The sequence below is a fragment of the Lissotriton vulgaris genome, chromosome 5 (assembly GCF_964263255.1).
Source record: "Lissotriton vulgaris chromosome 5, aLisVul1.2, whole genome shotgun sequence".
NCBI lineage: Eukaryota > Metazoa > Chordata > Amphibia > Caudata > Salamandridae > Lissotriton > Lissotriton vulgaris.
The window spans coordinates 49286599-49304550 of NC_141693.1; the positions used below are offsets into that span (position 1 = coordinate 49286599).

The following is a 17952-nucleotide window of genomic DNA, read 5'->3' on the forward strand; positions in this document are numbered from 1 at the left end:
GTGATCATTCTTGGATTCTCCTCATTTCTCGACACCTGTTTCTCCACTAAGAGCTGGTCCCTTTGGATGTTTTTGGATTTCTCTTCCGCACTTGTTAGTACGTTCCGAGAATATCCTCTCAAATGAAACCTCGTTTTGGCTTCTTCCTTAGCCCGAACGTACTCCCCCTCATCCGAGCAGTTTCTTTTCAGGCGAAGGAATTCACCATAAGGTATACTGCCTATAAGACATTTGGGATGTTGGCTCGCTGCATGTAGAACAGCATTACCGGCCGTCGGTTTTCTATACAGCCGGGTCTGTATTTTCCCCCTGTCTACATAGACTTCCAAATCAAGGTAATATACCCTGGTGTCACTGATTTCGCTAGTAAATTTGAGGTTCCAATTGTTGTTGTTGAGTGCGGCTATGTATTCCTCAGCCGAGGATCTACTGCCGCGCCAAACCACAAACAGGTCATCAATGTACCTTGTCCATAAAAGAATATTGTCTGTCCACTGGTCGTTGGCCTCCCCCCAGGCCTCGTGCTTCTCCCACCAGCCGACGAAAAGATTAGCGTAGCTGGGAGAGAAGCACGAGCCCATAGATGTTCCTCTAACCTGTCTGTATAGCTGTCCTGCAAACAAAAATATGTTGTTGTTAAGGCAGAAAGTTATAAGTTGTATTAACATTTCATTGTGGTCCCGGTATTGACCATGTTTCTGATCAAGGAACCACTTTAATGCAGCAATACCGTTCTCATGGGCAATACAGGTGTAGAGGTTGACAACGTCAAGAGTTATTAGTAGAAAACCAGGTTCCCAGGCAATATTGTCTATTAATCGAAGAAAGTCCTGTGTATCCCTCACATAGGAAGGAAGTTCCTTGACAATTGGTGCGATATAGCCATCAATAAATCTAGATGCGTTCTCCAGTAGACTGCCAATCGCCGAAACAATTGGCCGTCCTGGAGGTCTTTTTGAATCCTTATGGACTTTTGGCAAGTGATAGAATGTTGGAAGGATAGGTGAGTCACATTGTAGGTACAACAGTTCGTCCATGCTTAGCATTCCATTTTCTCTCCAAACTCCCAATAGTTTGTTGAAGTCCATAATGCTTTTGTTGTATTCCTGCCTATTGATTGTTCTATAGCAGTCCTTATCCCTTAGTTGTCTCAGGGCCTCCTCCTGATAGTTCAGGATTCAGGAAAGGGTGCAGCACGGAAACCGCAATCCTCAACGTAATTGATGACATACACAAATCACTGGACTTACACCAATTTTGCCTCCTCCTTCTCCTAGAACTATCGGCGGCATTTGACAAAGTTGATCACAATCTTCTCCTCAAAGCTCTCGAAGAAAGGGCTGGACTAGACGACGTGGTACTCAACTGGTTTTCCTCATTTTTGCACAACCGCTCACAAAGAATCAAAATCAGAAGCTTTGAATCCGACCTTCACCCAGTCAAGAGGGGAGTGCCCCAAGGATCAGTGCTCTCCCCTCAACTCTTCAACATTTACCTGGAACCCCTCACCACCCTACTCAGAAAAGCTAACATCCCCTTCCACCTCTACGCTGATGATACCCAACTCTACTTGGAAATCTCCTCTTCTAAAGACATTAATAGACTCAATGAAACATTAAAGGAAGAGCAACGTTGGCTGTCAAGCAACCATTTAAAGCTAAACCTGGACAAAACAGAACTAATCCTTATCTCGAACAAAGAAGAGAACCCACAAATGGTCGAGTGGTTAAAAGATATCGATGCGCTCAATGGGAACCTCCCCCTGGCTGACACCGTTAAGTCATTAGGCATCACGCTAGACTCCAAACTAGACTTGACCAAACACATTAAGATCTCGACTAAGAGCGCTTTCCTTAACTTATAGCTGCTAAACAAAATAAAACCTTTCATTCCATCAAAAGATCTCAAACAAGCCACCCAAGCATTGGTGTTGTCACGACTGGACTATGGAAACGCAATCCTCTTGGGAATAGCCAAAACTCATCTTGCTCCTCTGAAAACAACCCTCAACGCGGCCGCCAGAATGGTCACTGGAATAAAGAAATTTGATCACATCTCTCCGGCACTAAAAGAACTCAAGTGGTTACCAATAGAAATGCAGGCGAACTTCAGAACAGCCTGCCTCACTCGCAAAGCCCTTCACACAGGCAAACCCGAATATCTGGCGTCCAAACTGGTCAGAACAGGAACCTCAGAAGCTTTAATACCCTACTTCTTATCCCACTAAAAGCTCGAAAACAAAAAAAACGCGGACAGGTCCTTTGCCGGAAATGCGCCCAAAATTTGGAACTCTATCCCCCCCCCACATCAGAACTATTCCTTCCTTCCCTAAATTCAAAAACCTGCTCAAAATCCTTTTCCTTGACCGCTCCCTATCTAACAGATTGTTTAAAGTGACATTGCTCCTCTCTCCCATGCGGTTTGCCAAGACCCTGTAATGGAACGCGTCATCATCCTCTTTACTATGATTCGTATCCTGAAGGTCTTGCTTTACTGTATTATGTTTGCTTTCTTTTGCTCTGTGTTTGTTGTGAAGCGCTCCGATACCTTCCAGTCTGGCTAGCGCTATATAAAACTTCTTAAATAAAATAAATCAAAAATAAGTGCCCACAATGTAATCAGAGGCCCTGCGAGGAGTAAGAGATTGCGAGAGAGAATACAGAGGAGGGACACCAGCAGAAAGGAGCAGAGGGGAAGCCGTATTCTCCTTCCTGCAGAAACACCTTCCAACATCTCTCCTGGATGGTGAACGGCCATAAATAAAAAAAAATAAAACTACGCATCCATCGTCAAGCGTGGCAGAGACAAAGTAAAGACGACCAGCAACCAATTCTATTTTTTCTTCATATTCCTTTATTAAAGAATTGTTTATAAATCAAAGGCAGGAGAAGTGTTACAGCCATAATCATCACTTCATACCGAGTACATAGTATAAAACTGACCAATGAAAGTAGAATATTCCTAAAGGTCGCAGATTAAACATCGATACATATATAGGTGATATTAAGACAAAGCTAAACATTCTCTTTGCAATTCATATACATCATCATAAAACAGTATTGATGCACCTATCAGTAATTGCACTTTATGATGATCCTGGTTGGACGAGTTGTGGTCCTGTTAGTGATGTTTATCAGAGGAAAAAAGAAAAACAAATTGAAAGTAAAGAAAACAGAAGAAAAGAAAGCAAGAAATAGGAAGTGGGGCCTGGGGAAATAGATGAGGTACCAAGTGAGGATGTGAGGGTACCATACCTACAACATTATAGACAGTAGGGTATATATATGCATATTTGTCCTTCTTTCATGATCTGCATCTAATAATTTCCAGATTGGAGAGTTTGCTGAGATCCAGGGGTATTGCTGGGGCACGTTCTGCACCTGATCCCATACCACCACACGTGACTTAAGGCATTCTATAAATCCTTCCAGTCACTTAGAAAGGTCTTAGGTGCTAAAGTAAACATTGGATCTAGCAACAGCAAATGATTTGACTCTAATGTGGATTTATATTTCCCAATCACCGTATAAGGAAATGGAGTGAAACTATAAACAGCCTGATTATCAAAGGATTTCCTTTGATGAGCGTCATTACGTTTGAACGTGACAGGTATTTTAGGTGAGCGGACCCCCCTTACCACCAACAGCCAATGGGAGTGCACTGCAAGCACACATTTGGTAGAAGCGCACAATTGCTGCCCAACCAAAACCTGTACTCCTGCCCACAACATATGGGCGGAGACAAAGCCCCTTTCTAGTTGTTCTCACATAAATGTCTGGCGACAGCTGTGCTGTCATAACAGACAATAACTGCCCCCTGCCACATTGACAAAGCTCCCTCCTTACTCCTAACTCACACTGGGGTGGATGGCTAACACACACCTCGAGGCTATGGCAGGGAGTTGCCATGCAGGGCCCTGTCTGTCTGAAGCCGAGCCCCGGCAAAGATCACTGGAAGACACACCCGACTTCCGCCGGCATCTGCCACAGGCAGGAGTCCCTAGAGAGGAAAACAAGCACTGGCAGTGTCGGATTGGTAATGTGGGCACTCGGGCGATGCCTGAGGGGCCGTTATCCGAATTCCAGCTGTGGACCGCTTTTTTGATCAGCCCAGAGGGCTGATTTGGGCGGTTTCGGTGTTGTTCAGATGCCACCAGAGGCCCAGTGGGTGCCTGAGTGGCCTTTCTGGTGGAAGATTGGTGTCCATTACCTCCCTTTAATCAACGGGCAGAGATGCAAATTAATCTGTGCATTTTTTTTTTTTACCTCCCCCATCCTTTTTTTCGCAGAGCAGTGTTTTGCAGAAAGGCAATATGCAAATGTGGGCCACTTTTGTTTAGTGTGCCCGGGCCGATTTTTATTCCCAATCCAACCCGGAGCACTGGTGCATCCTTTATCCCAAAACTCTGCAAACCATGCACACCAAAGCTCAGCAGACCATGCACAGTGCTTGTTTCGTACAGAGAGCAAGAAGGGTTTGAGCATGTTTCTTAGCGGGTCTGAAAATAAATGCATAAAAAGAGAAGCAGTGAGTCTGGAAGGGAAAGGAGTGGGTTCAAGGGTGACGCAGGGCACAAGGGTGAAATAACCTTTGACTCCCTCAGTCTTAGCTCCGTACACACCAGGCCGTGGCCTCAGCCTGTGAGACATGGACAGTGCAGCAGTGACCTCCATGGCCAAGGGTGGGGGGCAGGAGCTGAAAGGGTGTGGGGTCTGGTCAGCTCTATCCTTACTTCGTCAGCTGGGATCAGACACTTCAAGAAGTAAAACTCTCGCTGACAACATCTGAGGATTGACTCTTGACAGGGTCCTCTTGGCCTTTCATCCTTCTGAGTGGCATTTATGGAGGGAATTAACACCCATTAGTAGCACTGCAAGGAAGGAAAGAGAACTGCTGTGCAGCTGCAGCAGCGAGATTATTATTGTTACAGAGCAGAGGAGATGGTTACAGAGCAGAGAGTAGTGAAGAGGGGAGGGCTCTACTGCCAGGTGTAGGGTTCAAGGTCTCGCAGCAGAGGACTGTAAACAGATGACACCTGGGTTTCAGTTGGAGCTGACCTCCAGCCTCCGAGCTCACTTTGGTCACAAGGTCGGTGATTGGCTGAGGAAGAGGCGTGTGTTGTAGTCACCACACTGCACACTTCAGATTATAAGGACCCCGCGACGCAGGGCAGAGTTGGTTCAAAATGAGAACAGTTAGTCACATAAGGCAGGGAATTTGTCATCACGGACCATTAATGATAAATAAACACCCCCGCACCTCTCTCTCTCCTGGCGCTGCTGGCAGCCTCTTCACTCCTATTTGGCAGGGTATGCTCAGACGTGAGTCCCTTGCTCACTTGGCCACTGGATTCAAGATAGCCTGGCTGATGAGGATTATGAATCCGAAACCGGTCCCAGGATGCTTGTTTTCGGTGCAGGGAAGGCATGGCTTGGCAGTTCAGGCTGGACTGTTCCCATGAGGCACAGAGTCATCTGATTTGCATATGGCCATGTCTAAACTGGGGTGGCTGAGTGAGCTAAAGAATGGTGATGGATTAAACCCAGATCAGTTGACTGGGGGCGAGTGTTTGATTTGCTCAACGCTCCGTCCATCATCCCCTTTTGTATCACACAGTCTCTTCACTCCTTACCTGTCACCGGCAGGATCCGCAGCGCCCCCGCATTCACCCCTCCCAGGTTGTATTGTGGACTGAAGAAAGGCCGCAGGGTGGGGGGGAAGCGGGCCACGGAGAAGGTGTAGAGCAGAGACCCGTCATCCACATTGTACACCGAGAAACTGCCCGCCTCATAGTCCAGGAAGAGACCCACAGCCCCGGGGTGCACCCGGGGGGTCAGGAGGGTGAGAGGGTTGGTGTTAGCTTCATATTTACCATCTCTGAGCCACACTTTCCAGCATCCACCTATAGGTGCTAGTGTGATCCACCCCTTCCTGCTTGCAGCCTCGTCGCACACCCCTAGGCGCCAGGCCGTCTTGTCCCCCACCTCCACCTCCCAGTAATGCCTCCCGGAGCTCAGCCTCTCTCGCCCCAGGACAGCGGGGGCAGGATTGAACCTCTGGGGCGTGTCTGGCAGGTCCTGGTCTCTGTCTCCGTCTCTGACGCTCTTTCCGTCTTCGGACAGGACGAGCCCACGATGAGCAGTGTCCGGGTCCAGGGTCACCGCAGCTGCAGGAGAGAGAAGCAGAGGTCAGAGGCTGTTATAAGGTGATGCAACACACTGGGTTCATTCGCACACACAGGATTTTAGGACACAAAGTTGTTTGTAAATATTCACACTGTGCTGTTTGTTTACTTTTGTGTATTGTCCATGGCTGGGGCTCAGATCGCAGCTGCGGGTATATAAGGCGCTGACAGGAATGCTACGTCAGTTCCTGCGATCTCTCACTTATGGGACGCGCTGCGCCGATCATGGGTTACATTTCTTACATTAAACTTGGGTTTACAACTCCCTCTTGTTGAAAGGAGTGTTTGTTACAGAGGCCAAGAACCCACATATTAACTTATGTCCATCCACAGCAGAAGCCGCTTCCTGCAGCCAATCACAGGGCCCCGGACACCTTTCACACTCTACCCAATCAGAAGCACCCCTGAAGTAATGATAATCACCATTATGGGCGCTTGTCTTTATATAGTGCTTCTTAGTACAGTGTATTACTGTCTATGCGCTGTAAATAAAAAAACATAACAAGTGTTACCGGTATGTTTTAACCGGTCATGTGATTTGGGGGCATCGCGCCTTGTGTGATCTCTGGAGAGGGGGGGTTTTACATCACCCCGGAAACTACCAGACTGATTATACACCTTCTGCTCCTGAGCAGATTTTCCATTAATAAAAGGGCCTGTTCTCTGCTCGCAGGATGTTGAATCTTGTACAGACACAAAGAAAGCATTGACAGTCCTATTGGTGCATCATTATTTTTCCGTTCCAAGGAGAGATGTCTCTGAACTATGCCCATGCACATATTGCAAGGGTGTCAATAAAATAACAAAGATCAGTACCCCCTGACCTTGACCTCTGATACCCTTGTAAAAGTCTTTAAGAGGACTGTATTTCCCAGGGAGCCCTATGTTGTTTTCCCTAACCTTTGCATCATGTGGCCGCTTCTGCTTTGCACACGTTACCAAGTGTCATGCTTGTGTTTGTGCCACGTCATCATTGTTAATAGACAGCACATGTTCTAGTATTAGGATTCTGATCCTGGGATTTTGTCTGAACGACTGCAGCAAGGTCAAACAACACTGATCCTTGTTATCATGATGGCCGACACTAGCGCCTACACATAATAAAGACATCCAGCTGCTGTAATAAATTTGGGAACGGGTTTCTCTGAAACAGAGAGGACCACGGTCCTGCAGACGAGAGGGCTGCGCCAGCTGGGATGTAGATCCATCTGCTATATGTGCAAAGGTACGGGGTCCATCATTCACGCCCAGACATCTTTATTTTATAATCTATACCGATTTACCTTTGGTAGAAGGGGGAGGGGTTAGGCTCATCTCACATGACAGGACTGTTTATTGTATATGGTCTGTCGAGTATGCTTTTGATATTATTGGCATGCACCTGCTTTGTATTTCTGGTGCACTTATTGCATATTCGAGCACAATTGTTTAAATAAATATTATAAACTAGACTTGTGTCACGACTTTGATATACTGTGGACAAGTACGAGTGAGAGAACGAAAGGGAGTGACTTGCCAGTGCAGCCCTGAGAGGGTGGGAGTGTTATGTTCTGGGGTGCCAAATCACTTGTCTCTCTGAAAGGTTAGGAGGGCAAGTAAGGCACTATAAATTAGTCGGATTCAAGCCCACAGATGCTGATGTAGTATGGTGACTCAGGCCCTACATACTGACGTCTTGTGGTACCCAGCATAGTTTTGTTTCTAAGCAGAATCCCTGCAACAGGACACCCCCAATGTTTTGGTCTGGTACATATTTGCCTGTCGCCGGGGTAGTGCGTGTGCTCATCCACAATACCCTTACACCTTTTCTTGGAGACATCCGTGCTATTGGGGATTTTGCCTCTACAGTGCTCGGGAAGTGTGGTAAATGGTTCTATGTATTTTCCCTTTGTACCACTTTATCAGAATGTCCTGTGACATCATGGAATGTTAGTGTGCCTCCCTGTGTGGAGATTGTCAGTTGGTCATCTGAGGCTGAGGAGCTGGTAGCTCTCTCCTGGTGGGGTTTCTCCTTGTAACTTCCTATCCTGTAACCTGCCACCTTACTACTTGCTAATAAAGAGGGACCTACTTCTTCACCTGGACTACGCATCCTTGTTTGTGTAGCACATTTTGGCGACGTTCTGAAGCTGATGAATCTACGTGTGAGCTAAGTACAAGTGTCTACAAAAGAACTAAGCAACTTTAAAATCAGGAAACTACTCAGAAACCAAAAGGTAACGCCCAGCTAACCCCACCAGTGTCCTTTTTATTTTGGACAGCCTGCACCCTGGGCGTCTGTGTTGTGAGAGCTCTAACTGCCATCTCTCTGTCATCTGGAGTCTGACTGTTTCCAGCTACAAGAGCCACTGTCTCAGCGGGCCTGATCACCCTGTTGTGCCTTCCTGTCTTCTTGTGTCCAATGACAGTTCGCTTTTATTACAGCCACTGTGTTTATTGTGTGTTTTCACACAGTGTGGGCATTTTTCTTGAGCACTATTTGTGTTTGCTCTTATGGAGGTGCCCTGGCGCTGGCAGTACACTCTCAAGCACAGCAACCTTCGTCTGTGAAGTTACGTTTTCTTTCCCTATTTTGGCCTTCAACATGTTGCCTTGGTTTAGTGACAGTTTAACTGTCAACTTAACGTCTGCAAATTTGAGGCTGATATTGCTTCCTCTCTTGGGATTGTGGTCAACATCGACGGAGACTTAAGATTACTTTCTACAAGTTGGTGAGATTAAACCTTTATTTTCTAAGTGACTGTGCCCAAGATTTGAGTACTTTAGCTCGCCTGCATCTTCTTCATGAATGAATGGACACGTTACAGACCCTACCCTGAAATTCAGTCGAATGCTGTTTGTTCTGTACCTGCTTGTTTTGACAGTTGCGGAGCCTCTCATTACTTCACAGCGGCATTAATTTTCGCCAGGCGTACTTCCCAACTGCATTTCTGTCCTCTGTTGTTCCGTTCATTCCGCTTTCTGCTGCACCTCTGATGACGTAGTGGTATGCATAACGATGTTGGTGGATGACAGTGACGACGCTCATGAATCAGCGTTCTTTACGCGAGCTCCTCATTCTTCCCGACGTCACACGTATCTCCGTCTGCTCACGTCACAAGGAAGTCATTTTAGTTACACCAGCCTCCAGGAAACTGTCCACGCCGATCGGTTTCCACAGCAACGGACTCCGACAATCACGGCGCGTCTACGCAAGGCTTTTGATTGTTTTGGTATTATCTCTGCGAGTAGTTCCTGCACACTTAGTTTGCCTCAGTCGCACACACGCTGTTTGGGTGTCTCTCTTCAGATTTGAAGGTACTTTTCCCTGCGCATCAGCGCATCTGTGCATTGACTACAGGTCTCGAGTTTTCTTTTGTTTCCTTAAGTGGAGGATCCTGCGATCTTCTTTTCAAGACTTGCCTGCATGTCACCCTACTTAGTTTCCTGCTGTGAAGTCTTTCATAAGAACTTTTGGACAATCCTGGCCCTGAAGATCTCGGGTGAGAAATCGCTCACCGGAGCTAAAAACTCTTGTTTTTTTTTCTCTTCATTTGTCTATGCTTTACATTATTTGTATTTCGGTGTATGTTGTAGGTTGATATGTGTGTTGGCCATAATGGATTGTTCTATTTACTTTTGGGAGGTTGTAGTATGTCATTGTGGTGAACTTTTTAGTATCTCCGCGCATGTTGTGGGTGGGTGTATGTTTTGAGCATAATTTCTCTCTGCCTGTTCTAGTACTTTTTGTTGTTCTCTTTTGTGGGGAGTTTAGTTTCCTAAGGCAACACCTTACCCTAAGGTGTACCCTTACTTAGGGCAGGGCTTGTGGCTAGTCAATGCCATATTTTGTAACTAGGGCGATGTTGTACCTTATGGTGTACCCTGTATATATATAGGGGATGTTGTAGTTTTGGTCTCACAGGGTGTGTATCCTGTGTTTCACCCTGCTTGGGATGCTAGGGTGTTTGTGTCTTATCTTACCCCATCCATGTACGTAGGGTTAGTACTTATGGTGTACCCTTATTTAGGGGAGGTTGTGGGGTTGTGGTGCCAGTCAGTGCCTACATTTTGTTTCCTAGGGTCTTGTTGTTACTCTTTGGAGAAGTTACGTTGCACACTTTCACGTGGTGTACCCTTTTATTAGGGGAGGTTGTCTGCATGTAACTATTTTGTTCAAAAGTTTCAAGGATTGGTATCCTTGTGTACCCTTTTCTGGGGAAGGTGGTGTGCGTTGTCAGTGCCGCCATTAAGTGATGTTGCGTTGAACAATTTCTACATTGTTCAATTGTGTACCCTTTTGTTAGGGGAGGTTGTCTGTGTTGGTCTAACTTGCATCACTTTATGTGGGTTGTCAGGGTGCGTTGTCAGCGCTACCTCTTGGTGTAGTTGCGCCACTATTGCCAGTGTGCGGCTACTGTGTTCCAGGGGCGTTAGTTTCCTCTGGTGTACCCTTTCCTGGGGAGTTGTTTCGTTCCACAGTTTAAAGGTTGCCTTGTTTGGTGTACCCTTGGAGGGGAGGTTGTTAGAGCATGTCATGCACTAATCTTTATTGCAAGGCATCCCCTTTTTCTGTGTGGGTTGCTATTTTATCTTATTGTGCTTATTTCCATCTGCACTGATTTTGTCATTCAGTTGTTGCACCCTGCTTTATTTGCCAGGATCGCTACCTTGTTTTATTAAGGAGGGTGGATGGGCATGTTATGTAATTTGCATTTAGTTCATCTGTGCATCTTATGTTTATCTTTCTACATGCCTCTTTTTATTGTCCTTTGTTTCTGCTTTCTTGCTTGAGTTTCCTGCTTTTCAATTTGTCCCTTTGATTAGCTCTTGTGTCTACAGTCTCCTCTGAATCCTTCTGCTCCGTCTTAACTTCTTTCTTGCTGTTGTTTGTTAACGGAAGAGGATGTGTGGTAAATGGTTTCTATGTATTTTCCCTCTCTACCACTTTATCAGAAAGTCCTGTGACATCATGGAATGTTAGTGTGCCTCCCTGTGTGGAGATTGTCAGTTGGTCATCTGAGGCTGAGGAGCTGGTAGCTCTCTCCTGGGGGTTTCTCCTTGTAACTTCCTATCCTGTAACCTGCCACCTTACTACTTGCTAATAAAGAGGGATCTACTTCTACACCTGGACTACGCATCCTTGTTTGTGTACCACAGGAAGCATCTAACCCTTTTGGTTTTTCAAGCTTGAACGTTCAAAGGTTTAAACTCTCATTTGTGCTACACTTTGAATCAATTTTTATTTCTCTCATGGCTGCTCAGCCTGTAGCCATTCCTGCCAACTGCAGACCAGCAGTTAATTTACATGTGACTCAGCATGGCCTTTCAAATCAAGGTGGTGCCTTAATCTTTGTGGTGGAAGCAGAACCTGCTTACTTCTGGGAGGTTTTCTATTCAAGGGAGAATTTTCCAGCTGTTGATGCTAACACTAATACATTTCATACATACAGTACACCAGCCAAATACAGACCGTATCAGCTTTGGAAATACCACCCACCTAATGGGACATGATACGTGGTTCCTTGGTGCCCTCCCCCACCCTGCTACTCTGGTACAGTTGGGCCCCTTTAGTAATGAAGGGGCTACCTGGCCAGCTTTAGCTGGCTATGCACGCTATCCATTATGGGTGCTCTAAATTTAGTTCAGCTCATTATGACTCAGTCTGTCTTTCATATGGACGTTCGTTCCAATTTATTTCATGTACTTTACACACACAACCGCCAAGATTGGGCCAGCACGGAGCTACCCAGGTGCTGGCTGCTCCAGTAGTCAGTCTTATAATTGTTAATTCCGTCATGGTCAAACGCCGTCCAAACGGTAAAGATTGCCCATAAAGTTAAACAACTCAAAGCTGTGTTTCCTCTTACTTGTTTATATCAACAAAAGAGCACCTAAAAAATTATAATTAAATAAATACATAAATTGGCTAAACGACAGTTCGTCACAAGTGAAAACCTACAACACAGTGGGATAATTAAATTACTTTAATTCAAGTGGTCATAAAACAAAGGAGGCAGTGATAATGAAAAGACTATTATTTTCTAAAAGAACCCTCACTCACCCTAGTGGTGACATGCTTCATCATGGGGTTCAGTCACAGGTGGGACCGACTATCCCCACCTGTGTGCTTCCACGCCTGCAAGTGCAGCGGAGCTGGTGTGTGTGAAAGAGTGATCAGTGAAGGGAGGTGTATTTTAAAAGATCACAACTGTGCCTCAACAAACTTTATTAAGGGCCAGTTGTTCACAATAAAAACAGTGAAGTCACTGGGATTTTGAATTAGAATTCCAGTGGCTTAAAAGTGAATGGTCAACATGTTTCTGCTGGTAGTGCTATTTTCGGCTCAGCTTTCTTCAGGACCAAGAAAAAGAAAGAAAAAAGAGTCCTACGGGGGTCCAAGCACGCTAAGGCCTGCCCACACCGTTAGGATAAAAAAAGAGAAGATATAATAAATTTTACTCTCCTCAACAAACTCACGGTTTTACCCGTCCTTAGGATTCCTGCTAATCGTCAGGTTGAGTTTGGTGCTTCAAAATTCAGCAAGCTTCATGGGCTCGTAGAGTTGGGCATGTTTTCACTTCCAGTCTAATTTTCTACCGGAAGACTCGCCACCATGGACCTCGTCATTTCACCCCTACGGCCCGGATTCCAGCTTTGGAAATACCACCCACCTAATGGGACATGATACGTGGTTCCTTGGTGCCCTCCCCCACCCTGCTACTCTGGAACAGTTGGGTCCCTTTAGTAATGAAGGGGCTACCTGGCCAGCTTTAGCTGGCTATGCACGCTATCCATTATGGGTGCTCTAAATTTAGTTCAGCTCATTATGACTCAGTCTGTCTTTCATATGGACGTTCGTTCCAATTTATTTCATGTACTTTACACACACAACCGCCAAGATTGGGCCAGCACGGAGCTACCCAGGTGCTGGCTGCTCCAGTAGTCAGTCTTATAATTGTTAATTCCGTCATGGTCAAACGCCGTCCAAACGGTTAAGATTGCCCAAAAAGTCAAACAACTCAAAGCTGTGTTTCCTCTTACTTGTAACCATGTGAATGTGGAATCAGTGGGTCACTGATCCCATCCTTGGGTGCACACTGTAATTCCTCTATGATTCACAGAGGTTCCACACTAAGTTCATTGTGAATTATTCATGTTTATTTAAAGTAATAGTTCTTAGATAATTCTCATAGGTATATGGTGTTTGATGAATTATTCCATTCACAACATATTGACTTTGTCCTTTGCGTCAATCCAATGCATTTCGGGGCTAGTAATTGCCCCTTCATCAGGGAAAAGGTACTGTAACAAAGTTAGACGAAAATAATATAAGTGGCAATGAATATAGACGTATGGTGTGTGTTTTTGGGAAGGCACTAGAGGAAGTGAGGGGAGGGGGTGGTGTGTGTCAATTTAAAGGTCACCTTAATAGCCTTGTTTACGCCCGTGTTGATAACAAAGTCATGCTCGAAATGTGGCTTACGTGTTTCAAAGGTAGTCAAGATGCGCCGGTATGCTAAAAAGTAAAGGGTACGTATCGTGAGTCTGGGTCGAGATCGGTTAAGTTCAATCATGCGGTGGTCTTCCATGCAGTGCACTAACCTGGTGAGAAAGGTGCTTTTGGTTCGATGTTCGTCCGCTCGTAACGCCGGTCAAGACGGAGACGTCTGTTGCCGCGTTTGATCAGTTACGTATGTTGCGGTCACGTGGGTAGTGGATAGGGAAAAAAGACTCGGTTTGTGATCAGGGTTCGAGTGCTGTGATAAGCGCGTGGAGTTCCAATGGGTTTAGGAAATAAAAATGATAAAGGTGTTGGGGGGTTCATGCAAAAAATGAATGTAAATATCACAGTGCCCGATGGGCAGGTATCAATGAACACAGAAGGGTTATTTTGGACAGAGGAATAAGGGTCAAAATTAATACAAACCATGAATCTAAATAAAGATTTGAATTCAAATTACAGTACATGTAATGTAAAACGGTAGGAAGCCTATTGTGGCTCCATTAGCAACACTTTATAGGTAGCAAGAAAGTTCAATTCTGTCATTGAGGCCCATTGGCTTCTGTGTAGATAGTCTTTGAATCCAGGTATTTTCACGTTGAAGAAGGTGTTTGGTGTTTTCTCTGCCTTCCATTTTAGCAACAGTTTCCAGTATGATGAATTTTAATTGAGAAATGTTGTGTTTTTGTTCTTCAAAGTGTGTGGCAATCGAGGATTTACTGTTTTTCAGTCTTATATTGGACTTGTGTTCCGTTAATCTGGTTTTGATTTTTCTTTCGGTCTTACCGATGTAGAGTTTCCCGCAGGGACATTTAAGGGCATAAATTACATTGCTCGAATCACATGTTGCATTAACATGAAGTTTTATTGTGTTGCCCTTCATAGGGTGGTTGATGGTATTTCCCTTAATGATGCTATTACAATTCCCGCAGTTGAGGCAGGGTTTGGTGCCAGCATATTTGACAGTCACGGTTGGTTTGTGTTGAACTAGTTCCCCTAAGTTTTGAGCTCTGGTGAATGCAAATAGCGGAGGTTCCAAAAAGATCTGGTTGAAATCCGGTTCCAGATTGAGTAATGACCAATGTTGATGTATGGTTCGTTTGAATTTCGTAGTGGCTGTAGAATATTTGGAGACTACCACTATGCGTGTCTGTTGTTTTTTAGGACCAGGTTGTAAAAGTTTTTGTCGATCAATATTCAAAATTTTCTGTTTTGATTCATCAATGAGGTTAGGTGGATATCCCCTATTCTGGAATTTCGTGGCAATTTGTTCGATTCTCTGTGTGGATTTCATAGGATTTGATACGGATGGAGGTGAAACAGTTCCATTTGCATTATAAAATCGCATCTATGTTCCAATATTGCAATGAGTTTTGCATCCACAGAGTAAATTTTCATGGCTCTACAGAGGGCCATTCTTAAAGAATGTCCTCTGGCACAAGGTAAACGCATGATTGTCATAACTCTAGTCTCAGCCTTAGAGGCTGTCAAAAGGGAAGCCCTTCCTAACACTAAAGCCCTCCATCCCAGATGGATAATCTGGGCAACTTCTTTATCTGCTGTTGGTGTAGATTGTGAGCCTTATTACCAGTTCAGCAGGCCATTGGACTGCCAAACCCATGCTGGAGGTGCGGTGGTGGTCGGGGACTGCCGCACCAGTGGTCCGACCGCCGTATTACGAGTACGGCAGTTGGACAGTTAGTGGAACACCGCAGCCACCAGGGATCTATGATCCCTGGTGCTGGCGCGTTGGTCTTGAGGCAGCGATATGCTTCGTAGTGCTGCTGTAGCACCACCAAGCATATTACAAGATTTATCGCTGTAACCCTAACCACTGCAGTGTGACCACATTTGTTAGGGTTGCTAGTGCCTCATGGCATCTGGGGTGCATGCAGGGGGGGCACAAGGTGTGCCCTCCTGTGTGCATGCTCATCTAGTTCCTGCACGTCATAGATTTAAAAGTCCATGCCATGCGGGTACTTACTTTGGCATTCCCTTGCGATGCCTATTTGAAAGGCAACACTGTGGGAATGCCAAAGGACGTCCATCTGAGGAAACTCGTAGTCCAGCAAGTGACCGGCAGTCGAGTTTCTCACCACCAATCTTGTAATCAGACCCTTTTTCTTTAATCCTTCCTTACAAACACAGGAATTTTTACAGTCTGAACCTGTTTATACCATGCCCTTTACTGTTTACCTCTTGATCAGTAAAGATGTATTACTTACACTGATGGTGCAGCACAACTCGCTGTATGTTCCAAGGAACGATAATCTGCAGCATGTGCCATTGTTACTGGTGCTCTGTTGGATAGTAACTTCTAACCTCACACAATTAGCACGCATTCCCTTGGGGACTGCACTCCACAGTTGGCTGAACTAAAGGCATTGTTACTGGAACTAGAAAATACGCCTTGTATTCCCCACTCTTGTGTGTGAACCATATTACTGTGTACAGTACTTTAATGATAATTTACATTAATGGCAACTAAATTGATTCAAAGACTTAGAGGTGGCACAATAAAGCATAAGTTGCTTTGGGTGAAGATGGCAGACCTCAAACTGTAGTGTAGTTCCTATATTCCCAATAGGCTCTGCGCATTGGAATAATATATCCTATAGATTTGACGTAGGACTTATGTCTACTATGTCTCTATCGAATATACTAAACTTAATTGTGAGTGCCAGCTAGCGCAGAGGTCACTAGAAACTTTCTCAAATAAACAAGAAGGGATTCGTTTCTGACAACCGCATAAACATGACAACTTTGTTTCCCCAAGAATAAACGTATCTTCAGAGTCGTGGAAACAATAGATAGATATTTTACTCAGTCAATCGTGCATGCTTCATTTCATCAGAGGTGCAGAGAAATAGAGGGACGGGCGTTTTCAATAAAAGGATTTATTGAACAGTCTTCTTTCTCATGCAAGTAAAGTGAACTGCTACAATCGTAATACAGGCTGCAAAGTATAATGCGTACAGCGAGAAGAGTATTATAAAATAATACTGTAAAAGCATTGTATGGTTCTAAACCATAGATAAAAACATACATAAATAACAAAGGCTAAAAGTACTCAACTGGTGTTTCTAAAATACGCCTACCCCGATGTACCTAACCCAAGTCTAGTATGAGGGAAGAAGTAAGTGTGGTGCAGCATAGGTTTAGTTTCTTTGCCAAGAATCTATCCAAGATTTCTCCTTAGGGTCTAATCAGCTCCATACCTTAGTTTAGAATGAAAGAGGTCTGGTATTTCTTGTCTCGAGACTCGATTTCCCAACACCCCGTGAGGGGAGCTTGAAAACACTGGAGCTGGATTCTTAGCGAGAGAAAGAACAGCTTCTCGATCAGTGCATCAGCTGGAGGATCGGCTTCCTTCGGCACTTGCTGTAGCGAGCTGCGTCGGGCAAGTAGATAGTCGAGCTGCTCCGAACCACTGTGTCTTTGCTAGAGCAAGTGAAGGCATATTTATACCTTGAAGGTGCCTAGTTTGACGTAAAGTCGGGCATAATAACGTCATCAAAGAAACCCAAGGGAATAATAGTTCTTTGAAAACTCCATGAGTTCTTGGACAAATCAATATTCAAGCAAGGGGATGTCCCTGACTGCTTAAGCCGATTTTCCAAGAAAACTCGTTGTGGCTTTCTGGTACGGGTGGAAGTAGCCATGCCTGTATTTGGACTGCATGGGCTATGTCTAAATATGAGTATGATTTCTATGCCTATATTAGGGCAATGTGAATTGTACCTATATAAGGGCATGAATCTGGATATTTCGCTCGGATCCTAAAACGCCATACAACACCCACGCCACTTTATTTTGTTCGACATTACTAAATTCAAAGCATTTAAATGATGTGTAAAACCTCACCTAAAATACAAAAAATGCATTCGAAATGGTTGTACATAAAAATAAGCATTTGTGCTGTACGCATTTTAAAAGCAATGTCTTCATTCAAAGCATATAGTATGACATTGGAAATGCTATCTGAATGAATCATGAAAGTACATTTATGAAATGGCTCTTAAATACAGAAGAAAAAAGTCGAGACCATTTCATGACAGAATATATAAATTGTTTTGGTTGTGGACAAGTTCAAATATTGTCTCTTGGAAATATTCAAATAATTCTTGTTCTCTATGAATAGTTCTACTTTAAGCAGATTACTTCATACCAAAAAAAGAGTTCAATTTTGGATGAATGTCAAATTGTAGAAAAATATAGTTCTAAAATTAGAAGTTTTGTTTTTGAAAAAGTGAAGGTCGAATACAGAGTCCTATAGAACGCTCTG

General features: G+C 44.6%; 1 protein-coding gene across 4 annotated transcripts in view; it reads right to left on the reverse strand.

Moving 5' to 3' along the window:
* Window positions 1-2830: 2830 nt before the first annotated feature.
* The window catches only part of LOC147710112 (E3 ubiquitin-protein ligase TRIM39-like), a 413790-nt gene continuing 398668 nt past the window's right edge, over window positions 2831-17952 (reverse strand). For all 4 annotated transcript variants that reach the window (XM_086920810.1, XM_086920812.1, XM_086920811.1 and 1 more), the window contains one exon: window positions 2831-6166. In XM_086920810.1, coding sequence (XP_086776936.1) covers window positions 5622-6166 — 545 coding nt within the window. In that variant the 3' untranslated portion in view covers window positions 2831-5621. The remainder of the gene's footprint in view (window positions 6167-17952) is intronic.